The sequence below is a fragment of the Nanorana parkeri genome, unplaced genomic scaffold (genome assembly GCF_000935625.1).
Source record: "Nanorana parkeri isolate BGI_ZX_2015 unplaced genomic scaffold, ASM93562v1 scaffold246, whole genome shotgun sequence".
Taxonomy (NCBI): domain Eukaryota; kingdom Metazoa; phylum Chordata; class Amphibia; order Anura; family Dicroglossidae; genus Nanorana; species Nanorana parkeri.
In genome coordinates this window covers 1,471,919-1,499,251 of record NW_017306514.1, presented here as the reverse complement: position 1 = coordinate 1,499,251, position 27,333 = coordinate 1,471,919, and the positions used below count along the sequence as shown (strand labels likewise).

At 42.9% G+C, this 27,333-nt stretch overlaps 1 protein-coding gene across 1 annotated transcript in view; it reads right to left on the bottom strand.

Moving 5' to 3' along the window:
• The window catches only part of IPO4 (importin 4), an 82,693-nt gene extending 63,199 nt beyond the window's left edge, over positions 1-19,494 (bottom strand). Inside the window, exons 1-9 of the mRNA XM_018556682.1 lie at positions 19,328-19,494; positions 17,153-17,239; positions 8,380-8,459; positions 7,043-7,084; positions 6,114-6,243; positions 3,415-3,594; positions 3,268-3,333; positions 1,570-1,671; positions 1,066-1,149 (exon numbers count right to left, since the gene is read on the bottom strand). Of these exons, the coding sequence (XP_018412184.1) occupies positions 1,066-1,149; positions 1,570-1,671; positions 3,268-3,333; positions 3,415-3,594; positions 6,114-6,243; positions 7,043-7,084; positions 8,380-8,459; positions 17,153-17,239; positions 19,328-19,393 (837 nt within the window). The 5' untranslated portion in view covers positions 19,394-19,494. The remainder of the gene's footprint in view (positions 1-1,065; positions 1,150-1,569; positions 1,672-3,267; positions 3,334-3,414; positions 3,595-6,113; positions 6,244-7,042; positions 7,085-8,379; positions 8,460-17,152; positions 17,240-19,327) is intronic.
• Positions 19,495-27,333: the final 7,839 nt, after the last annotated feature.

Below are 27,333 nucleotides of genomic sequence, written 5' to 3'. Positions count from 1 at the left end.
CATACCTGTGAAAACGACGGTTGCGCCCATTACACCGCACGTTACATATCGCGAACGTTGCAGTGAGAGCAATAATTCTAGGGCCATTAATCACTTAACACTAAACTGATGAGCTGTAAAAGCTTTTAAAGCGTCGCCTATGGTCAATTTTGTGATTTTGAGGTGCGCACAATTTTTAAGTTTGACATGTTTGGTGTCTATTTACCAAACGTGACCCCGTCTTTCACCAAAATAATTGGGTAATAATAATTGTCTCCCAACAATGTGAAAAAAAAAAACAACTTTTTTTTTGTTTTTCAACATTTTCAGTAATTATTCCTAAATATAGTAAAAAATAAAACCCCCCGTGGTGATTAAATACCACCAAAAGAAAGCTCTATCTGTCCCCAAAAAATTGTATAAAATGTATTTCAGTACAGCGTTGCATGACGGAATAAACGTCAGTCAAAGTACTGCAGCGCTAAATACTGAAAAATGGCCTGGCCGGGAAGGGGGTGTAAACACCCCGGCTTCAAGTGGTTAATCAGGGATGCCTAGCATTGCTGGATCACCTGCATAATCTGTGTGAGCATCGGTTCTTTCGGCAGGTGGTGATCGTACTCTGTCTGGGAAGAGTCCCCATAATCCAGAGGGTGAGATGTTGTTTGCCTCAGTAACAGATGAAGTGGACTCGCCAGCATGCCATAAAGGGATCACCGTCAGGTAATTCATATTTAGTGACATCTAAAGTATGTGACTGAGTATAATGTAATCCACGTATACAATATTCAAGTTATCTGCTGATAACGGTCAAAGTTTCCAGTTTGCCTCCGAGAGCTCTCAAACCAAACTTTCAAGCCCTCGAAAGGCTGGCTTTAAAGGCGATCCCACATTCAGCACCAAGGCAACTGCAATCTAAATCGTGGCTATGATGGCATCATTATCAACTGCAAAAAGATAGGTAGATTTAGAACCCCTCTAAGTAGATTCCCTTTATCAAAAGCTTCCATTACGAGGCATACAGTATGTCACTGCCCTACTGGTACAAACTACTAAAACTTTACATTGCTCCATCATGCAACTTACCTTGCTTTTGAGCTTAATGAGGAAGCGGATGCAGTATAGTGCCTTCACCCGTAGGTCATCAGAAAGAGACTTATTCACAGCAATCTGTATTAAACAATAAATGTTACACTTACATAAATAAAACTCCACTGCAACAGGGAAAACTTAAGTGTCAGCAACTGTTTAGTGTTGGCATACAACAAAACAGCTGCAAGTGTTCTAAGACAGAAGACAAGTCTGGGGGACTCTACATGTCCAAACTCATCAACCCCTTACATTTAGTCTGATAGTGTGCTTCCACATTTTCTCACTTGTTACATTTTCATATGACCCACTTATGAGGTCATTTAAAACATGTCAAGAGCCTAAAAAAGATGCTGCAGGAAACAGTTACAGCATACGCAAGGACTGCGAATAAACGAAGTAATGTCATAGATATTTCTTGAAAAATGTTACTACAAATCCAGTAAAAAAAAAAAAAGACTTGAGGAAAATTGTATTCAATAAAAACGTTAAGTGAAATACCTCAAGACAGAAGTGAATGACCTCTGCTAAGTAATAAACAATAACAGACACTTCACTTTCCATCAGTTCATCAAAGACTTCCATTGCTTCACAAGCTTGAACCTGGGAAATAAACAATGACAAAATAAGGTAGGCAACCAAAAACTGAAATAATACCAAATGCATTTACACATTTGTATTTTTTGTATTTAAAGACTACCTCCAGTCAACAAGTAAAATGAATTGGTGACCTGCTGCCAATACTCACCAGGAAAGAGTGGGACTTTGCTAAAGTCAAAAAATCCACTGAGACTGCCACAATCAATTGCACGCAATGCAACCTTGCAGTTGCTAGATTGTGTATGCCCTAATGAGCAGGAGTAACAGTTTACAGCTGATGGAATAGGGGATACTTCACCGGAATTGAGTTACGCTTGTGGGTCAGCAACTGGCATACCGAGATCAACCGCTTATCAGCAACAAAAGGGTTTTAAGCAGTAAGATGGATTGGCACAGTAGAACTAAATCAGAAACCATTAGCAGGGTTCCTGCACAAATGTCAAGGCTTTACTTTTACATTTGACTGGAACATTTCTTAAAGCATAATCAAATATAAAACTTCAAATACAACAAGATGAGTGCAGTAAATGGAAACATGGCGGGCTGTTATGAGCTACTGCACACATGTAACTAGGGTTAACAATAACGATTAAAACATGTTTTCTACATTGTCCAATCAATCAACTCTTTCCTCTGAAAAAGTGTAGTTAGCAGGTATCTGCCAGTCCTATGGACATGAAATTGTTGCTGAATCTATACAAATTGAGCTACTGTCATCTTATGTCTATGGGTAACTTAACCCCTTCATGACTGAGGCCCTTTTTTCAATTTTTGCACCCATGTTATATTCCACATTTTAGGCCTGAAAATGACGTAAAACCCCCCAACATTATATTATTTTAGCCACAGTATGAGACTGATCTCCTAGCTGATTCACACACTTAAGTCTATTCAGATCAATTTTGCACCAAAGTCAGTTTTATAACTTACTTTAAACAAATTTTCTCATTCAGTTTATTGCAAGGGGCACATAATGTCTAGCCATGCCTACTGTAGGCTGGATACAAAGCAAGACAACTCCTCTCCTAAACCAGAATCCTCTTAAGAGGCAGTTTCATATAATAATAATAAGTGAGATTTGCATCATCCAATGCCCAATTTAAAGGCAACATAACTCCAATTTTCTCTAATGCCAGACATTTTTTTTTAAAGAGTTTTTCCTCACAATAGTTCTCATGACAAGAATGACCAGTCATTAGGGAACACAAGAAACCTATATGGACAGCCAAAAGCAGTAACATAGGGGCAAGAAATAAAAGAGATTGTTCTAAAAAGCAGTGCACCCCTAAATGGCTGCCCAAAGAACATGGCTACCACAACTATGATCAGAAGATCTGGCCACATCATGTTGGTAGAGCTTTGTTAATGACATGGCTACTAAGAAAAAGCCCTGCACACCTTGCAGGATGTCTGGAAATAAATGAAACTGAAAAAGGACCAATCAACCTACAGGTGAACCTCAAAGGAAAAGTAACTGGTTTCAGAAACCAAGAAGTAATAAGTGGGTGCTACACCCGTCACACTAAGAAAGGTAACTGAGCCCATGTACCTGTACATGCATGTTCAAAAAATGGCACCAGCACGAAATATAGGACTTACCTCATTTATTTGAATTAACTGCTTGACAGCGGTCACTAATTTAGGAATCAAAGGCCTCAGCTGGTTCTGGTGGCAGGTAAAAATAAGATGAAGGTAAAGTAAAAACAAGTGCATAATGAAAGAAAATGCTGGTTACTATATACTTACTGTTTCATTACCAACAAACTCAGGCACAATGCTGGTGAGAGACTGCACAGTATAGAAGAGCGATGGTCCATTCTGAAGGTCACATAGGGTTTGATTAAAAAGTTTAATTAAATCTTTGAAGTGAGGATGGAACATTTCAGCACTGAGATCAAGAGCACAGCGGAGAACCAAGAGTCCAACCTAAAATAAATAGTATGACACGATTCAGGAAATTATACATTGGACATAATGGATTAAGCTCCATCATACACCATTTTACAACCAAAAGACAAGTTGTTTTAATTTGTAGTTATCCCAGGGCTTCTAGAAAATAGGCACATACGAGATTTGCTCTACAACAAAACACACAAACTAGAAAATACAAAGACATTTTACCAATTCTGTGGGTTACAAAGGGAAATCTACATAAACCTTCTAGGCAGCTTCACGTGCTATCATGCACAGATGCCTAACATTTATACTGACTTTTGGCTTCCATGTTGGAGTCAATAACCCAGAGCGTGTATGCAGATTAGGAGTTTTGACTTTACTGTGAATTTTCTGATTTGCAAAATTGTTCCAGCTCAAAATATTGAAAACAGTAGGTCAGCATAATAGGCTGCTTACGTTCTGCTTATCAAGTATGCCCTTTAACATGATGAGTGACCGTTTGCAAAGAGCTGCACCAACTGAATAATCATCATCATCATCTAGTCTCCTGAGAAGACATGAAAAAAACTCACAAAAAAAGCTGAAAGCAAAAATGTGATATAAAGCCAATGATACTACCATTTCTAAAATTGTCAGTAAAATAAAAATATGTTTGTTTAGGTAATGAAAGTAAGATGATATCATATCAGCATGCAGAGCTGTATGCTGATGTGATTTTTAGCCAAAGAGGGTAAAAGTCCACTTTAAGAAAAAATTATAGCGTGCAAACTCCTATATAAACTGAAGAATGAGGAACTGCCTCCATGTTAAAGTCAGCAGGAAATACCTCGGTACAAATAGGGACACTGTGGTTTAACCACTTGCTTTCCGGAGCAATTCCTTAAGGTGCCCATACACCTGCCAATTATCGCACGATAATCGCGGGTGATCCCGCGATCGTACGATAATCGGCAGGTGTATGGAAGGCATGCAACCGTTTCTACTGTACGGCCGCATATCTTTTGTCTCCCGAGCAGGCTTGAAAACCCGCCGAGAATCGTAAGATCGCAAGTACGATCTGCCTGTCCAAGATGGGCAGATCGTACAAGCTTTTAATTACCTTACAACCATCGCAGGGCGAAAGTGGTGCGATGGTTGTAAAGTGTATGGCCAGCTTTACTATTTGCGCACACCTGATAAAAATATAAATTTTTGGCTAGAAAACAGAGTTCAGACCCCCAATGATATATTTTCTAAAAGCAGAGGCCCTGTAGAATTAAAAAAAAAAATTGCTAGTTACAATTATTTATGTTGCACGGTATTTGCGCTAATATTTGTCAAACCAGTATTTTTAAGATAAAATACACTGAATTAAAATTTAGTGCACAGAAAAAGAATATAATGCACCGATGTATATCGGCCGCCAAAACATATCGGCCAAAAATGGCACTTTTGGCATAATGCCCAAAGTGCCATTTTCTGGTCGATACAGTGGTGCATCCTATTCTCTCCTCCCCGCTGGGCGAAGCTCTGTGTACCAGCGGGGAGGAGAGAAACTGTGACAGGCGGCCGAGCGCTGCAGGAGGAGAGCGCTGTGAGCGGCCGGTGTCTCTCCTCCCCACACCCCTCAGCCTCCTGTCACAGCTCGTCAGAGCGGTGTGTGGGCGGAGACAGCCAGCGCTATCACAGGAGGCTTCGCTCTCCGCCCTGTACCACCCTGCTCAGCCTCCTGTGAAAGTTTTCATTTCGGTGCACCTCTAATCATACCCAATTGTTTGGTAAAATATAAAAGATGGTGTCCTGTCGGGTAAATAGATACCAAACATGTCAAGCTGCAAAAAACTTAATTACCCCAAATTTCCCATAGGGGACGCTTTAAACGAGTTTACTGCTCATCAGTTCAGTGCAAACAGTGATTAATGACTCTAGAATTATTGCTCTCACTCCGCGTTCGCAATGATATGCAACATGTGTAGCGCAATTTTTGTTTCTGCACGTAGGTGCACCAATGCGTGTTTGCATATAAATGTGCGTGCACTTGGGACTTAAAAAAATAATGTTTTTTCTGATATGTGAGTTTAGCGTTTTATTTTTTTAAACACCCCCTACCCCACTAACTTTATTGCTATTACATAGGGGGCTCACAAGCCCCTATGTAATAGCAGATAGGGTGTGACAGGTCCTCTTTATGGAGACATCCAGGGTCTTTCAGACCCCTAATGTCACCTAGGGACCCCAAAGAAGCTGAGGAAGCAGATATCTGCTTCCCAGCTTCTTCTTCTGGCTCCTAGAGCTGGAGAATGTAAACAGTGACACCAGAAGTGATGTTATCACTGGATCACTTGTACATGAACAGCCATCGCCGTGCTGCAGCAGCCGTGTTCTTGTTTTAGCCACTTCTGCGAGCCACCGTATATAGACGTATTATGTCCCGAAAGTGGTTAAGGTAATATCAATTGGCAAAAAAAGTTCTTATGTGACACCAAAAGGACACCTACATACTAATTAGGAGACACTCATGTCACAAGGAAGCAAAACAATGGTATACTAGGAGGACTGAGAAAACATACCTGTCTCTGCTCTGGGATGTTACTGTGAGATGCCTGTAGCACAAATTGAATGAATTGCGGCCAGCGCTCCAACTTTTCATTCCTAAGGACCACTGCACATAGCTGTGCAAGAGCATGGCGAACCTTGTGCCTGAGACCACCAACAAATAAAATACAATCAATTAGGCAGAAAATACAACATTTCAAGCACACGTCTTACAGCCTTCCAAGGTTGAGAGACCTGGTTAAGAGAAGTACATAGCTAGCCAAAGATGGACCTAAACCCAATTTTGAGGTGATGTACCTTTAGTCAAGCTCCGAAAACCTCTAATCTTACTATTCCCGAGTGTGGCTCAGGGTTACTGCTTTGTTAACCCCCGAGCTACACTCGGGAATACCAATGGAAACGCTCTGAAAAACGCCCTACGCCCAAAGTACAAGAGCTTCTTTGGGGCGTTTTTCCGCGAGTATCCATTGGTATTCCCGAGTGTGGCTCGGGGTTAACAAAGCGGTAACCCTGAGCCACACTCGGGAATACAGCGTAGGACTTACCTTGTCCGCGGATCCCTGCTGTGTCCTCCGGGCGCTGCCGACTTCCGGGTCCCGTCCCTTGCGAGCGGCCGCGTCGCAGGGGGCGGAACCGGCGGGAAGTTTGAACAACCCGAAAAAAAAGATAGAGAAAAAAAAATTTATCATACCGCTAGGGAGGTATAAAAATGAGCGTCGAACGCGCGTTTCACTGAACGAAAAAACGAGCGTCAAACGCGCGTGTCACTGAACGAAAAAAACAAGCTGAAAAAGGAGCAGAAAAAACGCACCTATGGTACGCCCAGGTGTGAACCCAGCCTAAAGATACAATATCCTTATTTTACTAGCACAAATAAAAACAAAACAGTTGGACGCCATGAATGTAAAAACACACAAACTAGGGTCATGTGAATTTCACTTACTCTGGTTCTCTTTGAATGGCTTCTAACAGTAGAGGCTTCACACTACGAAATAAGAATGAGAGTTTAATGGAACATTAATTACACTACAAATTCAAAACAAAAAGTACACATAAAATAAGAGGCAGCGTTAGAGTAATGTACAACAGCCTGAAGCTGGCCATACACCTTTAGATTATCTGCAGATATTCTATGGTCAGATGGTGCAACAGATTCCTCCATCTATGCTAAACTGTGTGTATGGAGGAATCCCCCACTGGGCCAAGCTTCAGTATCTTGCTAGTCGGCCCCGCTGGCTGTCACCTGACCAATGCCTGCATCCAATCCGATTGTTTGGGTATTTTGACAGCCAGCAGGGCCGACTAGCAAGATACTGAAGCTTGGCCCAGGTGGAGATTCCTCCATCCACACAGTTTAGGGTAGACGGAGGAATCTGTTGCACTTTTTCCATCTGACTATAGAAAATCTGCAGATAATCTATAGGTGTATGGCAAGCTTTCGGCAAATTAGGCATGTCACTAAAGTCCTCAAAGTTGGATTCTGTTCAGCTGCTATGGCTTACATCACATGATGACAGCCTCTACAAATGTAACTGCTGGCTATACCATGATTAATAATGCTAAACTTGAAAGTATAAAGATATGCGGGCCATGCAGTGTGCAAGTCTCATGGTCAATTCAATATTCTATCTGTGGTAGGGTAGTTTAAACTAAGAATATTATGTAATTGCCAATAGCTACAAATGCTATATAGGTCAAAATAGGCAAACATAGGAAAACGCCAACCCAAAAGCATCCCTTTATTTTATTTTTTTTAAAGCCTGAGTCTGCCATGGGCCATTGCTAGTACAGTAGAACTATGACTACCCATTAAAAAAGCAGCCAATTATAAACAGATTCTGCACTTACAGTTTACTCTTGTTCCCATGCAAAGTCCCACAAATACATGTTGATCCTTTCAGTGACATCCACCTAATGCAGCTTCATGTGATGGTGTGGCAACAGTGCTGTCCTGCTCCTGAATTCATAGCAGTGTGCTTGCTTGCACTATTATGCAGCATGGTTATCAGTATGGTCACTGCTAATTCCTAAGCCTGTAGCTTATCAATCAGCACCTGACCACTACTTTCTGGATTGAGTGCATTGTCCCTGTTTCTGTAACCCTCCCACTGTGAGCTGCAGTGTCTGGGAGGGGGAGCATATGAGACACAAATGGAAGATGATTTGTCTGTCAGGGAACCAAAGGGAAGTTTTAAGTTGACTTTATGAGGCTTGTTCATCACACAGCAGACTGTCATGCAAGAGATTTTAGTTGTACTTTAAAGATCATCTCATACTGACCTCTGTTGCTGTTCCACAGGCATAACCTTCCATCGTTTACTTAATCGCCTGCGTAGTAAAACTGCAGCAAACTGGCGAATCTAAAAGATTTACAAGCAAAATGATAACAAATGAACATGTCATTTTTTTAGTAATAATAATAATAATAATAATAATAATAATATTTGTGTGTAAAAAAGTAAAACATGGGGGGGGTTACTAAAACTGGAGCAGACAGAACCTGGAGCAGTTGCCCATAGTAACCAATCAGCTTCTATCTTCAGTTTTTTCAGTTAAGCTTTAGAAATGAAAGCTTGAAGCTGATTGGTTACAATGCACAGATGCTCCAGATTCTATCTACTCCAATGTTAGTAAATGTCCTTCAGGGTCTTCAGGGGATTTCATGTACTTCAATTTTTATATGACAGGCTTGCATTTCGTCTCCTCCCTGAAGGCAATCAGTGCTACATTTAACATTCTAGCAATTCCTTTATCAAGTCACACAAACTGACTGCAATCATCTTTCGTCACACTGCTGAAGTTAAATTAGAATGGGGGAATTTATCAAGACTGGAGCAGACAGAATCTGGAGCAGCTCTGCATGACAACCAATCAGCTTCTCTCTTACATTTTCAAAGCTTAACTGAACAAACTGAAGAAAGCTGATGGGTTACTATGGGCAACTGCTCCAGTTTCTGTCTGCTCAAGTTTTTTTTAAATTCCCCTGAATGTATTTTCAGTGCAGACATTCAGAGTTTTGAATTAAATTAACACCTAAAAGTAATTCACTGTTCCTCTAATCAACAGCACAGCTCAGGGATCGAGGGTACTGATGATTAGATCAGTGTCTGGGGGGGGTTGGACAGCTGGCCGCTGCTTTGTAGTGTTAGGCCTGGTTCACACCTGGGCGTTTTACAGAGCGTAGCAAAAAAAGTGTGTCTTACTGAACTCCTTACCGGATCTCCTAGGAGATGATGTCTGTAATCGGGTGCTTGTAGTGACCACGGAGGCACCGTATAACCAAGTAATAATCCCAAAAGATGTCACCAGCACTCCAAAAGTAGAATCAAAATCTTTTAATGACAACGTTCATTCAAAATCACAAGTACTTTCGGGGCCACGTAGGGTCCCTGTCATCAGCCTGATGACGGGGACCCTACGTGGCCCCGAAAGTACTTGTGATTTTGAATGACCTTTGTCATTAAAAGATTTTGATTCTACGTTTGGAGTGCTGGTGACATCTTTTGGGATTATTACAGAGCGTTCCTACGCGCTATAAAACGCTCAACATGTGAAAACCAATGATTGCCTATGGGCATGGTTCCCACCTGGGCGTTTTACAGCGCGTAGGAACGTGCTGCAAAATGCCCTACGCCCAAAGAAGTACAGGGCGTATTTGCCACGCGCATCCATTAGGATACAGCCGGATGGCCCTCGGAAACGCGCATTTGTTGCGCTGTTTTTTTACCGCTTATCGCGGTAAAAACGCGCAGCACGAAACACGCGGCAAACGCGCATATTTGGTACGCCTAGGTGTGAACCCAGCCTTACAGTTATACTTATTGAAGGGAATTTTTTCAAAACTGGAGCATACATAATCTGGATCAGCTGTGCATGGCAACCAATCAGCTTCTCTCTTTCATTATCAAATCTTAACTGAACAAACTGAAGAGAAAAGCTGATTGGTTGCCAGGCACAGTTGCTCCAGTTTTGATAAACTCCCCCCATAGTGTTGATACACCCCTCTTTGTTTTTATTGTAAAAAATCTTTATTTCACAAATAACCATACAGTCTATTATAATTTGCTTTAATGACACATCCTATACAGAGGATTCTGTCTGCTTGAATACAAAAAAAAAAATTATTTAACTAAAAAGATGTAAATATATTCTTATAAAATTGTTAGCTACTGAATATTACAAAATAAAAAAGAAGAAAACACACATCCCATTTAAAATACTTTTGCTCACCTTAGGTTTAGTATTTCATACTGTATTAAAATGATTGTAATTTACTGCCTATGAGCTTTAAATGTACTGGATGTTGCTTTTGAAGCTCCTATTCACAAAGTGCATATAGCTAGGATTTTCATGCATCAGCATATGTGGATTAACCAGGCTTACTAATGATTGAGTCAGCTACATGTAGATGTACCAGCAGGCTAGAGGTCCTCTATTCAGCTTTTCCATTTATTCGAATTCTGGTTACAAAGATTGTACAAACCAGTCTGTCATTTCTACAGAAAATTCTTCTTAATGCACTACACATTTTTAGGAGATTTAGGGGTTACAACTCAAAGACAGACTTAAAAAAAAAACAAATTAGAGCGTAAAGATATGAAAACCGCCATGACTGACCTCTCCTAAATATGCTAGCTTCCTGGCTGTTATACTGATCCTTTTTCTCTGAATCACTAATGTGGAACAAGAGTGCAGATCAGGAGATCTGACTTCACTTACTACATACTTGCCCTGGGTTACTGACTGCAAGTACTGATGCCAGAGACAGCCAGGCTAGTTAGAATTGGCAGACCCCAGATTTCCCTGAGTGTAGGTTTCTTAAAAGCAGAACTCCAGGATACCCACGCACTGCAAGGGTTAAGTGCTTGTTTTACTCTAGGCTAAAAAAATAACAAAGTTATACTCACTCGAAGCTCAGAGCCCACCAACTGTCAAGTGCTCCCTCCAGCCTCTCTCTCCCTCCATTGCAGCATTGGAATGTTGCTTAGCGTCCTCATGGCTATACACTGTATATAGAACATGATGATTTATGGGACTTAAGACTGCGGAGGAGGAGGAGGAAGAAGAGAGGTCCCAGGGACCGGTTTACGAACAATCCGACTAAACAGTTCAGGTCAGTATAACTTTTTTTTTTTTTAACCTAGACTAAAACGAGCACTTAACATTTTCCAGTATGGGGGGAGTCCTGCTGCAAGGGTTAATAAAAATGTTTCCTGGAGTTCTCCTTTAAAGCAAGTAACTTCTCAATGTTTCTGCGGTTATACACATTTTTAAACTCGGAAAGAAAGAGCTGGTATAAGCAGCTGTCTACAGACAAGGGGAATACTCATTTTCAAGTGTTAGGACAGAAGGAGTTTCTGCAAGTAAAGACATGAAAGTCTGATAAGTTAAAAGCTCCATCTGGGGGCAGTAGTGCTCTGCAGACAGCATCCACCCAGCAAACATATATAAATGAACCCCTTAGGGCACACACAATGCAGTCACATGTGCTGTGCTGCACCAGATCAGTACAGGTCACTGCTAGGACACATAGAAAACATTTGTTTTCTATGTGTCCCATTCACATTACAACATTGGGCACTGCGCTACAATGCAAACATACTATATTTTATCGCAGTGCCTTGCGGGGGCGTAAATGGAGTGTACACATTGTACACTGCACATAAAGTTGACAGAAAAAAAAAATGTAAACATCGACAGCTCCGGCAGTGTGCGATACAATGCTTACTACCAGAGCTGTCACAGCGCATTGCCCGCCCCTTACACCTCTTTCGCCCATTCACAGAACTCTAAGTTTTCTTTCTCACAATGCAAAGCATTCTGTGAATGGAGGACGGGTGGATGAATGGATGAAGGATCTGTCTCCTCCACTTACAGAACGCTTTGCATTGTGGAAAAAAATACAAGTTCTGTGAATGGGCGAGAGAGAAGGAAATGGAGGGCGAGTGGCATCAATGATTCACAGTTGCAGCTGCTAATCTTAACCCCTGCAGCTCCAGAAGATCAGTGCTGTGGGGAGTATCCGGCGGCAGTGGAGGGAACATTTCTACACTAAGCAGCAGCCAGTAGGACATGGGACACATATTAGAGCTGCAGCTAACTATTATTTTCAAACTCGATTAGTTAGCCGATTATTACGTTCGATTAAATCGGATAAACAATAAAATAAAGTTTAAAAAATGGCTCCAGTGATGGACTACTAGTTTGTATTGAGGTTGTAGTCCATCTATATCATTAGAGCAAAGTTTTGTGCCTGGTGCTTTCAGGTCATTAAACAATGACATTGCTTACTCTTTCCCTTTCGTCCTCCAGAACAGCTTGCGAGAGATAGGCTCCACCCCTTTTAACAGGAAACACGTCACCCTCAGTTGTTTAAAAGGCCCGCCTCTCTCCTAGCTCCTCAGTTTTCCTGTAGTTGACTACGTTTTTGTTTATTTCCTCCACCTGGGGCTCCTTGGTGTTGGGCTTAAGGTGCGAGGGGGCACTAGAGCGTTAGATTACCGATTCTGTCCTTTTCTGTGTTGCAGGTCCAAGTGGCTAAAGGCAAGGTCCTTAAAAGGAAGTGGGCAGTCTGCTCCATAAAGCTGGGGTCAGATTGGAAAAAGCTTCTTTGTCAAAAATGCATCGAAGGGGTATGCAGGGAAGAGTCTACCTCGGCGTGTAGTAGCCTACTGTTCACTGGAACCTCCAGCTCTTACTCAGCAGCCCCAGACAACATCCAGGTCAGGTGGGGTCTGTCAGAGGGAGTCAGAGGAGGTTGATGTTGCTGCATCCTCTCAGCAGGGGTCTTCTGCTGAAGAGGACAGGGATGATGGTCCCCTTGTCTCTAAATACAAGCCATCTCTGGAAGAGGTGGGGGAATTATTAGGTGCCGTATATGATACCCTGGATATTCAGGAAGAGAAGGTGCTGCTGTCTAGGCACGATTTAATGTACCAAGGACTTCAGCAGCAAAAGGCCAGAGTTTTTCCGGTGCACAAAGTGCTCGCGGACACCATCTTTAAGGAATGGTCCGAACCAGAGAGGAAACCTCTTTTTTCCAGCAATTTGAAAAGACGTTTTCCTTTCGACGAGCATACATGGAACAAGGTTCCTAAAATTGATGCATCATTGTCAAAGATTTCTAGGAAATGGGATCTGGCATTTGAAGATATGGGGGTGCTCAAAGACCCTATGGATAGAAAGGCAGAGGTGTTGCTTAAAAGGGCATGGGACTCTGCTAGTACTAGTCTCAGGCCGGCTTTGGCAACGACATGCGTTGCCAGGAACCTAGAGTTTTGGCTTACCCAACTGCAGAGCCACTTGGTGGCAGGGACCCAGAGGGAACAGATCATAGATTCCCTACTGATGCTGTTTAAAGCAATAGCATTTATGGCGGACGCTTCAGCTGACTCTGTCAAAATGGCGGCCAGGTCCGGAGCCCTGATCAACTCCTCCCGTAGGGCAATTTGGTTGAAGGCTTGGGAGGGGGATGCAGCTTCGAAGTTGAGGCTTTGCAATCTTCCGTTTAGGGGCGATCTTCTTTTTGGGCCGGAACTGGAGGCCGTATTGGAACGTACGGCAGATAAAAAGAAATCATTTCCCGAAAAAAAGAAGCCCTTTTGTAGGTTTTTTAAAAGGACCAAGGAACAAGGGCCAGAATGCGAAAGGGGAGATCCCCAAAAAACACTGGACGGGGCAGGAAGGCAAGGGAAGTATTTTTACTAACCCTCCCTCCCAGGCACCAAAGCAGCAATGACTACTGCGTGAGGGTGGGGGGAAGGCTGACGGAGTTCCTCCCCCGTTGGAGGAGCATTACTTCCAATCAGTACATACTCAACCTCATCCAGGAGGGGTACAGGTTGGAATTCTGCGACACTCCACCCCACCGTTTCTTGAGCACGAATCTCCCAAGGAATGCGGACAGAGCCAAATATATTTGCCTTCTATTGGGAGAATTGGTGGATCAGAAAGTGCTCATTCAGGTACCAGAACAGGAGAAGGGTCAGGGACTGCATTCTCATGTTTTTGTGGTCCAAAAACCGTCAGGGAAGTACAGGCTGATTCTCAATCTCAAACTCTTGAACTTGGCAATCAGGTACAAGAGGTTTCGAATGGACTCCATTTTTTCGGTCCGAAACCTGTTGCAAAAAGATTCTTTTTTAGCGACGCTGGATTTGAGAGATGCTTATCTCCACATTCCCATTCACAGGATGTCCCAAGTGTTTTTGCGTCTGGCGGTAAGGATAGGTCAGGAGGTGGTGCATTACCAGTTCAGGGCCCTCCCGTTCGGGTTGTCTTCGGCACCTCGCATTTTACCAAAGTATTGGAGGAGGCATTGGCTCCTTTAAAGGACGCCAGGTGTTGGAATCATCCCATATTTAGACGACATTCTCCTGTCCGCCAGCTCTTTGTACAAGAAACCTGGAGATGACGCAGAGTTGGTTGCAGGACCTGGGATGGGTGATACATTTTCAGAAATCAAACTTAGTTCCTTCCCAGATCTCAGTATTTTTAGGTTACATCCTGAATACGATACAACAGAGGACTTTTCTCCCAGCTGAGAAAATTAAAAAAATGGGAAAGGCAGTGAGTCGCTTGCAGACGAATTGCCCCGCATCCCTAAGGGAAGTTATGTCGGGGCTGGGTCTTATGACCTCATGTTTACCGGCTGTCCAGTGGGCAAGGTTTCACCAGAGCGCTCTCCAACGGTTTCTGTTGAGGGTGTGGGACCATTCCCAGGAGAGCTTGGGCGCCACAGTCAGGCTTCCCCCTTCAGTGAGGAGGAGCTTATGGTGGTGGAGAGATCAAGGTCGACTATCGGGAGGACTTCAGTGGTCTCTTCAAGCTACCATAAGGATGACTACGGACGCAAGTGCATGGGGATGGGGAGCACACCTGCATGTCCTCCAACTGGGGGGAGCTGCGAGCGGTTCTGAACGCAATTCTGGGGTTTCACGATCAGCTCAGACATCAGCATCTGATGGTGCTATCAGACAACGTAGCCACTGTGTGTTATCTGAACAAACAGGGGGGCACCAGGAGTTCCTTCCTTCAGGCAATCGCGAAGGAGATTTTTGTTTGGGCAGAAGCGAACCTGTTTTCTCTCTCGGCAGTGCATCTAAAGGGAACACAGAATACGCTGGCAGATTATCTAAGTCGGGTCCAGGTCTTCCTGGACGAATGGAGCCTGGATTAGGAGGTTTTCAACCTCCTATCCCGGGAGTGGGGTTTACCGCAAGTAGATCTGTTTGCCACTCAGTCCAACACAAAGTTGGAACACTTTTTTCCCCTGAATGCAGCGGACAACGCAGTAGAGGTGGATGCGCTGTCGCATCTGTGGGAGTATCACCTGTGTTACGCATTTCCTCCCATTCATTTAATTCCACGGGTTCTGCAGAAGTTCTTGCAGGAAGAAACAAACCTGATTTTGATAGCGCTCTTTTGGCCCAGGAGAGCGTGGTTTACGACGGTACTGTCCTTGTCGGACCGACCACCTTGACCGCTCCCGATCAACCAGGGGTTGTCTTCTCAGGGAACGGTCATGCATCCGGCAGTCGACTAGCTGTCTCTTCATGCCTTCTATCTGAGGAAGAGATTTTAAGGATGAAGGGCCTCTCTTCCCGAGTGATCAGCACCTTATTGTCTAGCCGTAAGTTGGTTACACGAAAAATTTATGGGAAGGTGTGGAAAACGTTCTGCTCCTGGAAAGGGAAAAATAACAGGGATACGACCATACCTTCGGTTCTGGATTTCCTGCAGGAGGGGGCGGATGGGGGCCTAGCCATCAGCACTTTGGAGGTACAAGTCTCGGCATTGAGCGTATATTTGCAATACTCCCTGGCTAATGATCAACTAGTGAGTAGGTTCTTTAAAGCCCTTAAACGTATTAGGCCAGTGACACGCTGTGCAGTGCCTAAATGGGATCTTTCAGTGGTCTTACAGGGGCTGATGGTTCCCCCTTTTGAGTCACTACCGGATCTTCAGATCAAAATGTTCACGTTAAAAACCGTGTTCTTGGTAGCCATAACCACAGCAAGAAGGGTTAGTGAATTGCAGGCTCTATCTTTAAGGGAACCTTACTTAACGGTTTTTGACGACAGAGTGGTGTTGAGGACAGACCCGGCATTTTTACCGAAAGTCTCTTCGGACTTTCATAGATCTCAGGAGATCGTGTTACCTTCTTTCTGCAGTAGACCGGCTAATCAGAAAGAGGCAAGTTTTCACCACCTGGATGTTAGGCGCTGGATGCTAGAGTACCTTAGAGTGACTAGAACATTCAGGAAATCGGATGCTATTTTTGTTCTTTTTTCTGGAAAGGATAGGGGAAAACAGGCATCCAAGGCTTTCGATAGCTAGGTGGGTGAAGCTATGTATTCAGGAGGCTTATGGAGGCTAAGCAGGTTAGTGTTCCGCCTTTTTTGAATGCACACTCTACCAGGGGGTTAGCTACCTCGTGGGCAGAGAGGGCTGGTGCCACTCCGGATCAGATCTGTAAGGCCGCAACCTGGTCCAGTTTTTCAACGTTTGTTCGCCATTACCGGCTGGATTTGAATGCGGCAGCAGAGCAGACGTTTGGTAGAAAAGTGCTCCAAGCCGTAGTCCCGCCCTAAGTGGGTAAGTTCTTGTTTATCCTCTCGCAAGCTGTTCTGGAGGACGAAAGGGAAATTCAGAGTTACCGGTAGCTCTCTTTCCTATAGTCCTCCAGAACAGCTGGATTCCCGCCCTTGATATAGGAGTGGTGGTGAAATGTGATTTCAATATGATATTCTGTTGGTGTTTTGGTTCCTGTGTTTACAGAGTCTTCCTACGGTTCTCGATACAACTGAGGAGCCTAGGAGAGAGGCGTGCATTTTAAACAACTAAGGGTGACGTGTTTCCTGTTAAAAGGGGTGGAGCCCATCTCTCGCAAGCTGTTCTGGAGGACTATAGGAAAGAGAGTTACCGGTAAGTCTAACTCTGAATTTCATCAACCCTTAAACTAATCGCTGACAAATCCTCCTGTACCTTGATCTACAAAGAGACTGCATGAAATCAATTACAATACCAGTTTAGAGAAAGTAACTGTGAATACCTGTGGGTCCTGAGAACTTCGTATAACATCACATAACGCTGGTATAATCAGTGGGTCTTTGACGGCTTCTTTTAGCTGTGCTGTAGCCTAAGAAAAAAAACGTAAAGAGTAAAAATAATGAACAATTCTTCAACCAATTACAAAACGACGATGCACAATTCAGCAGCCACACTGGGAAGGCAAATTGTGCACGATTAATGTCTAGAGGGTTCCGATCACAAAACCCAGTTTACCAATCACATCTGGTTATGCTCCTGATGGAAAACTAGATCTGTCCTACATGTAGGTTGTAACAACACATCCTTCTATGCTTCCAACCCTCAGTAAAAAGATGAGAGGGCCTCAGTCTTGCAAGCTCTACGGCATAAATAAGGAGCAGTGGCTCATCAGGCATTATATACATACATTTTAAAAAAGTATAAAATATATAAATACAAATAATAATAAAAACAAACTCCTAACAGAAAATAAGGATTATATGGGCAAAAGCGGGTAATGGGAAAATACTCTGATCCTTTGACCACAACTGGCATAGAACAGTTCTTCAAAACAAGCTTATTTATTGTAAGCAGGTTTGTTTTTTTAACATTAAAGTGACACAAAATAATTTGGGGAAAAAAGGTGACAAATATGTCTTTGGGCCAGTTCACACCATATGCAGTTGTGATGCAGTCCGTTCAGATGCAGTCAGAAAAAGTACTGCTTGTCCTATTTTACCTGCATCTAACTGCACTAAACGCATCAAAAACAGACTGCATAAAAAAACAAAAACAAAACAGAATTGATTGTGGCATCATCCAGGGACATGCAGGGGGAAAAAACACATCACAAACGCGTCAAAGCGGATCGCAATGCAACTCCGTAGATGCACGCAGCTGTGATGCAGTTTCTGGTGTGAACTAACCCTTAATCTAGTCCAAATGTTTTGATGTGGTTTGAAATACGTACATGTTAAGTTAACCATACACGGCTCAAATTTCAGCTGAATCAGCCAAAATTAGAGCTATGGGTGGCCCCTTTGGCGCCACCTGGCTCCATAAAGAAGTTTATAAGAAAATTAAAGGAGGTGCAGCAGTGACTGCAGCTAATCGCATGCAGTCACTGCACAAGTATTCAGACAGTCACATGTGTCAGCTGTCAGAATACAATAGCCTGCAGTGTAGAGGAGTCCATCCATGCCCTTTTACTTGAATGTTGATTTCTCTTGTGTGGCCTTCGCATCTAAATCCGAATGGCCAGCTTTGGACCTCTAGCAGAGCACTGATTTCATATTTGTTGAGATGCCAAGAGTACCAATTACTTCCTGTATAGCAGGACATTAGTATTATTATTATTACTACATAGGATTTATATAGCACCAACAGTTTGTGCAGCACTTTACAATATGAGGACATTACAATCACAATACAATTCAAGACAAGATGGTAAGGAGGGCCCTGCCCCTGAGGACTTACAATCTAAAAGGGAGGGGCAAGTGATACATGAGGAGGTAGCTGTGTGGGGATGAATTGTTCCATCAGGACATATGTTAGTATGCACAAGAAATGTGTAAAAGCAGCTGCAGATATAAATACCAGTGACAGAATAACAAATGGCATCCTGAGACATGTCAAACTAATGGACTGTAGGAACAACTTACTCCCTGGAGGAATACTCAACTGACTACAATTTGTAACTGGGCTTGTTTGCATAATTAATGATGAACATTTGTGATCGTCTCAGTGCTGAAAGCTAGGACTGGTGACAGGTACACCTAATTGTAAAGTATAGTTCAATGCCAGTGATACTTAGACTTGTATTGATTTGTTTTTTTGAAAAGCATAGTGATCTGTAACAGTGGTCATACACTATATCATCTGATTGTTCAATCAGTATGAAATCAGGCAGACCCTTGCACTAGTTGATGGTAGATCTATCAGATTGTATGGTCACCTCCAATGACAGGGATAACTAGCCAGTAAAAGGAGTGAGAATAAAGAGAACACTGGCAGCACCCCAGATCTGCCTTCACTGGCACTGTACAACACTGTCTATAATCCAGCAGTGGCATGCCGCATTGGCACGACTGGCAGCTCCGTTGTCTCTGCAGTGCCCATAGCACGCAGCATCCCTGTCACAGTGCTGTCACTGAACTATGTGCCGCTACCCTTCCTCCCAGGATAGTCCCTCCCTTACCTGCTGTATGATGGCATTGTCCGGCTGTAACAGATTGGTTAGAATGCTCTCCAAGATGTTAGACATGATGACAACCGGTCACCAGGTGACACAGCCCAGAAAATCAGTCTTCCGGAGCTCAACACCCGGCGACTGACACTAGCTGTCTGTTCCACGTGGGTGCCAGGCTGTTGTGTGTCAACTACAGCGCCCCCTAGTGCCTGGGAGGGGCAGAGCCTTCATAACATCCGACCTCAGGCTGTGTTCCTTGGATGCAAGCACTGACTTTTTAACATCTTCTGCAGCATGTTCTCTCCTTTGCAGATGTTCCTTGTTTTAGTTTTGGGGACCAAAGAACCCCACTTTTCACAGCTGGTAGCAGCTACAGAATACAGGGGTTTTATTGCTTGTCAAACTTGCCTCTAGGAAGGGCTGTACTTTACTATAATGACACTCATGGGAAAGTGCCTAGGAGAGCTGGGTTAATAAAGTCATAATAAAGTCAAACTGTTTTTAAGCTATTTCAAATGCTCATGAAATCACTTACAATGGATGCTGCTTTTTGATGCTTAAATGTTTTAGTTTCTTGTAAAATTATCTGGTCTTGCTATCCTGTTTAAGGGTGGCTCCTTTCCCTTGCCGGGTCCAACTTACTAGCTGTGTGTGCTAGTAAGTTGTGTGTGTCTCCACAAACACAAAGAATTTGTCAAAATGTCGCCAGCACACCAATCTTTCAATTAGATAAGCAAAAGTCCATTTATTGAAGGAACATAGCCATTCAAAATATTTTTGAATGGCTATGTTCCTTCAATAAAAGGACTTTTGCCTCCGTCTTTTGGGATGAAGTTTTCGCCCTCTTGACCTACCTGGTCTCGGAATCAATGACTAAAGACCCGACTTTCGCGCTACTCAATTGTAAACCGACAGGTCACCCCAAAAAAGCCTTCAGACTCTCCCTCCACATCCTAACCTCTGCTAAAAGAGAAATAATAAACTGGCTCTCGAAGTCCCTTAACGTGTCACATGTAATTACACATGTCCACTGGATCATGGCCCAAGAGAAACGCACAGCACAACTACAACCCGACGCCTGTGCCATATATGAAACTCTCCAAACAGGTATTCAAGCGAGTGCTCCTTCCACTCTTGTGTACGGACCAGTACCTTCCTCTTCACCTCTTCTCCTCTTCTTTCCCAGCTCTACTATCCCCCCACCGGTTTCCCCTGTGTCTCCCCGTGTGTTTTATGTTGTAGCGTCTTAGGTATCACTATCATGATGTAAACGTCAATTGGCCCATAGGACTGCTCTTGAGTTGGAAGAATGCAATCTCCACTTCTACAACTCCAAACTACACCGGTTACAAACCCCCTACAGGCTAAGCAGCAAACCCTATCTGATAGTCCCCTTCACGGCCCTTTAACGCCTAGGATAAGACCGAATTTACACGATGGGGTGATGGGTTTTGATGCTACTTCCTATGAACCAATCCTGTGCCTTTCCATTACTGTGATACGTTTTATGTATTATCTGTCTAGTTGTATATGGATGACCTGCTAACCACAGGCATCAGTTGGCAGTATAACGTGTCTGTGTGTACTTGCACTATTAAACTCAATAAAAAATGTATTTGCAAAAAAAAAAAAAGGACTTTTGCTTATTAGATTGAAGCGTTGGTGTGCTGGTGACATTTCGACAAATTCAGTTCACTCAGGGTGCCATCTGTGCTCACTGCAAGCACCCACCTGTATATCAGGTTTTTCTATCCGGTAAGGAGTGCAACAAGACACTTGTTCTCCACAAACACAGGCACAGCAAGGCAAACCACTCTCCCTTCTCCTCCATCATTTTCCCGCTTCCAAGCTAGTAGATGAACAGCTGATGGGGGCTGGTCTGTCCTTTGTGACCTTGTACTGGACCGGAAGTTCAGGGATGCCGAGTTGGAGCTGTTTGGAAACATGATGACTGTAAGTGCTTGGGCAAAAATATAAAGACAGACTTTGCTGGACAATGTATATTTGTTTCATCTGGATTCATTATTTTAAAAAAATTAGAGTTTAAAACACATAAGCACAGCAAGGCACCCCTCTCTCTCCTTTCTTCTTCCTCCTTCCTCCCTTCTCCATGCTAGCACATGTGCGGCTGCTGGAGAAGTTGCTCACCCTTATGATCTTGTACTACACAGGATGTTCTGGGAAGCTGAGCGGAGAGAGTTGGGGTCAACTGTTCAGAAACATGATGACTGTGAGTGCTTAGGCAAAAATGTAAAGAAATGTAAAAAAAACCTTTGCTGGGCAATGTATATTTGTTTGATCTGGATTGAATAAAAGTTTGAGAATTTAATCTCACTTGACATATACGCTTCAAATTCTTGCTAAAGTCCTTTTAAGGGTGTACAAAATCCCAAGGCACCCCAGTCTAAAATGTACAAAACATAAATTAATAGATAAGTGGCTTTATCCCAGATAGGGGTCTGGTATGGAGTTTAAGGGGGGACCCACCCTAGTCAAAAACAGAAAAAAGTGGAATGCCCAGCCTTCCCATCAGAATTCGCCCAACCAACCAGCCTGTACCATGGGAAGGCAAGATGCTGTGCTACAATTTTGAGGCAACCCTTATTGAGAAAGGCTGCTCTATTGATCTGTATTGATCTGCAGGCTCAACGCAACGACACACAAAAAACAATCGTACAAAATGGCGTGCCTACAACAGCATGCTGCCTTTATGGCCCTGCTACCAAAAGCACTTTGTGGACTAGTCCATTTTCTTAGTTACTATCCTCTTCTTTTTATACCTATATTTGTTTTGTCACAGCCTTTCATTCATTTTAAAAAAAAGTCCATGCTGCAAATTGTAAATCAGAAAACGATAACAGTCATCTGCATACGCGTTCTGCGTCCATGACTCAAGGTATAAGGGCATCTACTTTGCGGTGAGTTAATGCATGTGTGTTAATGTGCGTTAAGGCAGCCCATTGAAAATGAAAGGGATACCAATGTACCCTGACCTAGTCAGATTGTACATTACACTTTTTATGTTATGCAATGCACTATTGTGCATTGCCATGTGTTGCAGTGTGCTACAAAGCAGGTGCGTAGACCCTGGGGTACCATTTCAAATGAATTGCACCACAATGCAGTAATACATAATATAATATTACGATGCAGAAGTGTAAATGGACCCTAAAAGAAAATGGAATGGCTTAGTAGACAGCATTTTCTGAAGCTGTCACCAAAGACAGCTTTTATTTTTAACTATGAAAAGTTTCCTGTAACAGGTAATCACACTTTGCCTTTACAGATGAACCAGCAATAAAGATTAATGATCTGCTTGGCATCTTCCCAAGACCATGAAAACACTGCTAAACCTATAGGTTGAACTCGATGGACTTGTGTCTTTTTTCAACCTGACTAACTATGTAACTATGTAAAACCCTAGGCAAGTCAGTTGATGTAAAGCTGCAGAAGTCTGAATCTGAGATCTGTGTTATTTTGGTGAGAAGAGGAAATGCATGTTATGGGGGCTTTTGTGGGTAAAGTGCAGTTATTCTTTAACTTCAAAATTAAAAGGCACAGTACACCTATAAGTGGTGTGTAAGCTATGGTTGGAATCTGGGTGGTGAGACCCACTGGTTTCTCTTGAAGGTTCTAGTGATGAGATTTTTGTGCCACAGTTCATGAATCTGTTACTCATCTCCAATGAATTTTTGTGTCCCCACTGCTCATTCTGAATGTTCCATTGCATAAAATATGTTTCAAAATCCAACAGGTGGAGTGGGACACCCTTGTTTTTGCTGCGGAAGGTATGCAGTTCTGAGAACTCAACCATTACCAGACCTCTCAATAAATGTGAGAAACTGATCCTTGACTTTTGTTGTGAGGGGACTGACCCTTCAATTGTAAGCATACGGTCCATAAGCCTCATTTACTATGCCTTACATGTCTCCTTTAAGGGCACTTTAGACACATGAGTTTTATTCAGAAGTACCTCCAGTACCTATACTTCTTGTTAGCACTCTCCCTGGTTGAAAGTGTAATTCATACATGCTTCAGTCCACATTCATTTGAAGACATCATGATGTGCAGTAAACACCTCTACCAATTCTTTGCTGTGCTTTAAAGCAGTGTTTTCTCAACCTGTGTAACCTCAGGACCCACATTTCTCCTTGGTCATTAAGTCGCAACTCAAGTCACACTGCAATAGAACCCACGGCATTGGGGTACCGCATGTTCTGGTGCGGGCCTACAAACTGTGGGAGGTGTGTTTGGGGCACCATTAAAATGAATGGCAACGCAACACACCTCCCACGCCTAAATGCACGGTAAGTGCGATTACGTGGTACAGTGCATTAAATCGCACAATCCGACACACTGACAGACATTCTAATACATACACACTCCAAAAAAAGTTACATTTAATACAATTTCTTTTAAGGTCCACCCAGTCTTCCTACCTTACGAGAACTGGAGTGGATCCTCAGCCTGGCCAGTGTGGGCTGCTGTGCTGTGACGGAGCTCCATCCATATGTGCATTGCTTGTAGAGCTCCCTTGCGTACCCTGTAGAGGTACCGAGATCCAGAATGTGATGGAGCTGCCTCACGGCCATAGTTCCGTCCCATATCAAGCTAACACTCAGCGCTGGGCAGCATATTTTGAGTGGCTGCTTGGCGCAAGAGTGTTGCGCTGGGGGAGGCAGGGGAGCCGCTCACCTAGAAAAGTGGAAGGCATGTGGCGACCAACTGAAAACGGGGTCGTGACCCACTCTTGGGTCACAAACAACCGGTTGAGAATCAAGGCTTTAAAGGTACACTGCAGTAAAAATGTTAAAACCTTGAAATGCATATAGAAAGTGCTGCCTACTTGCTTGGGAGTTCAGTTTTTCATTCAAGATGTGCTGTAATGCAGTAGTCCACTAGATACCCTGTTTAAATCTGGTGATCCTGGAACATCAGAGAGTGTATGTAGAACGGATGTAAAACCAGTGTCAGTACCAAGAAGCTTCTCACAGCCTCCAAACAGATTCGAAGCTGCCTTGGAAGTCAATGCTGCTGGCAATGCAGGCAGCAAATATAGACATCAAGAAGTATTTAATCACTGAAACTCACTTTTGGTGTGAAGGGGCTGCTAACATCTCAGTGTTGATAACTGTAAATAAGCAGAAGCTAACGAAAAGCTATTTTATAAAGAGTAGAATTATAAAAAATTGGATTTTGTGAATTTGGAGACCCACAGTTCCCAGACCCTGCGCATTCTGTCGTGCAATTTAGCAGTTAGGTTCTTGTTAACCAGGGCCCACTGGAATCTATGATTGACTGCTGCTATGCCAAGTTTGTCCGAGAGCCAATCTCCAGCAATCACCTGTTTCGTGGCTGTCAACACATGGGTCATCAAAATAAATTGGTGTTTAGAGAGATGTTATGGGCAAACATTTAGTGAAACTTAGGTTTTATTGCAGTCTGTGTCCTGTGAGGGAGATTCATTCTCTCCATTTTTCCTGGTGACCATTATCATGAAAGTATAGGAAAATTCCAAATGTTGGGTTGTCATCAGAACAGGAATAGACTAGTTCTGGTAATCCTTCTGACCACCTGGCATTTCCTCTCCCTTCCTGTTGTATCTAGCAGAGATGGAAAAAAGCTGTCTGGCTCTCCCTTATTCTATCCTAAGCTAAAAAAAAAAGTTCTGGCTCCAGTTCCCACTTTAAAGCTTTCTGTGTGCCTCAATGGATGAGAATGAAAATAGGTTTAAAGTAGAACTAAAGGCTAAATGGATGATATTTAGTGTGCTAAAGCACAGTGTAGCAAACATTTTGTTTACGTGATTTTCAGCTTTTTTTTTACATTTCAGATGCTACTGATCGCCTCCCCTTATTATCTGTCTGCTTGCACTCACTCCAGCATCAGCTGCACATCATTGTTTTGGACTAGTTGACTTCTAGTGGCAAGGGTGGACCATGCCTGTGCAGTGTGTGTTGGTATTACCACTTTTAATCTCCACTGGTGACAGGATGACAGCAGAGCAACACAACTGGGAGATACCCGTCTCCCTAAATAGCTGGACAAGGACCTTTATGACAGATTACCAGATTTTCTTTTCATAAATGTTACAAATGTAAAAATATTTTCAATAACATGCTGTAGCGATTTAGTTTCGATCTACTTTAAAAGCAGAATACTACTATGTTCCGATATTAAATAAAATTAAAGTAGATCTAGCTTCCTATGCTATACGGAAACTATCCTGGGTGGGCAGAATCAACGCGATAAAAATGATGGTTCTCCCAAAAGTATTATTTGTGTTTCAGATGATACCTATTGAGGTCCCCAGGTCGTTTTTCCAAGTGATGCAGAAAATTATTGCTAAATATATATGGCAGAATAGGAAACCGAGACTGTCTGGGAATATGTTGAGCAGATCAAAACAGGAGGGGGGACTTGCCCTCCCTAACCTTAGGTTATACCATCAGGCAGCCCAAATGACTAGATTAGCGGATTGGACATATGGGACTGGACAGAAAGGGTGGGTGGATTAAACACCCCTTATAATGTATTATTGCTGGGATTTTTTGTTCCTCTATAGCTGCTAATGTTCTGCAGTGTGCCGGTGTATTATATATTGGTATGCTGTAGAGCTGCAACAATTATTAGATTAAGTCGATTAAAATCGACGATGGAAAACGTTGGCAGCATTTTCCATCGTCGATTCATCGGCTAAAATTTAAATTTCCCGCTCGCCACTCATGCCCGCCTGTTCGTGGCTCCATACACGAGTTACGCTACGCATGCCGCGGACACCGCGCACACCCGCCCACCGCAAAATATACCACCAGCAATAGGACTACAAATCCCAGCAATACATTATATGCAACGCAATGCAGAATACCAGCAGTTACAGAGGACTACAAATCCCAGCAATAGTGCATTATAGTATAATGCTGTACTATTCCTGGCATTTGTTGTATTCCTATATAGCTGCTGGTATTCTGCATTTCGCCGTATAATCATTATACAGCGCACTGCAGAATACCAGCAGCTATAGGAGGACAACAAATCGCAGCAATAATACATTATATACAGCGCAATGCAGAATAACGCCAGCTACAGAGGACTACAAATCCCAGCAATAGTACATTATAGTATAATGTACTATTGCTGCATTCCTCTATAGCTGCTAGTATTCTGCACTGCGCCGCTGTATAATGTACTATATTCCACACATTTTTTTTTTTTTTACTTCCACCGCGCCAAGCTTGCTCCTGTGATGGACTACAATCTCAATAGAAACTAGTAGTCCATCACTGGAGCCTTTTTTTTTATATCCGATTAATCGAACTTAATAAATCGGCGAACGAATCGATTATTAAAATAATAGTTAGCTGCACCCCAAGACTGGATATCAAAGGGGACAAGAATTTACTTTTCACATTGTTGGATAATTGGAGAGAATAGTTATTGTGTGAAAATTCTCAACTCTAAGGGAAAAAGCCTCAGTCTTTAACACCAAAACATTCTACTATTCTCTTTTTGGGAGATTTCAGTTGCACGTTAAACACATGTATGACTGTTAGATGAACCATATTCAAAGAGAAAGAAATGCAGTTCTTCTGCAACAATATTGGTGTTATGCTTTGTTACTTTTGACTTAAATAATATTTGAAGTGACGCTAAACTCTAAGGAATTAAATCTTAAAGTGACATTAAAGTCAAACTTTCCCCCCCCCCGCAATATTAATGTTAGCACTTACCTTAAGGCTGAGTTCACACCTGGGCGTTCTACATAGGCGTGTTTTATGCTCGTTTTTTAAGCACGTTTTTAGCACATTTTAAGCACCTTTTTTGTTCACTGAAACGCACGTTCGACACTTGTTTTTTAACCTCCCTGGCGGTTTTTACACTTCGCGCCGGTTCCGCCCCCCCGCGACGGGGTCGCTTGCAAGGGACGGAACCCGGAAGACGGCAGCTCCCGGAGGACACAGCAGGGATCGCGGACAAGGTAAGACATAAGCTGTATTCCCGAGTGTGGCTCGGGG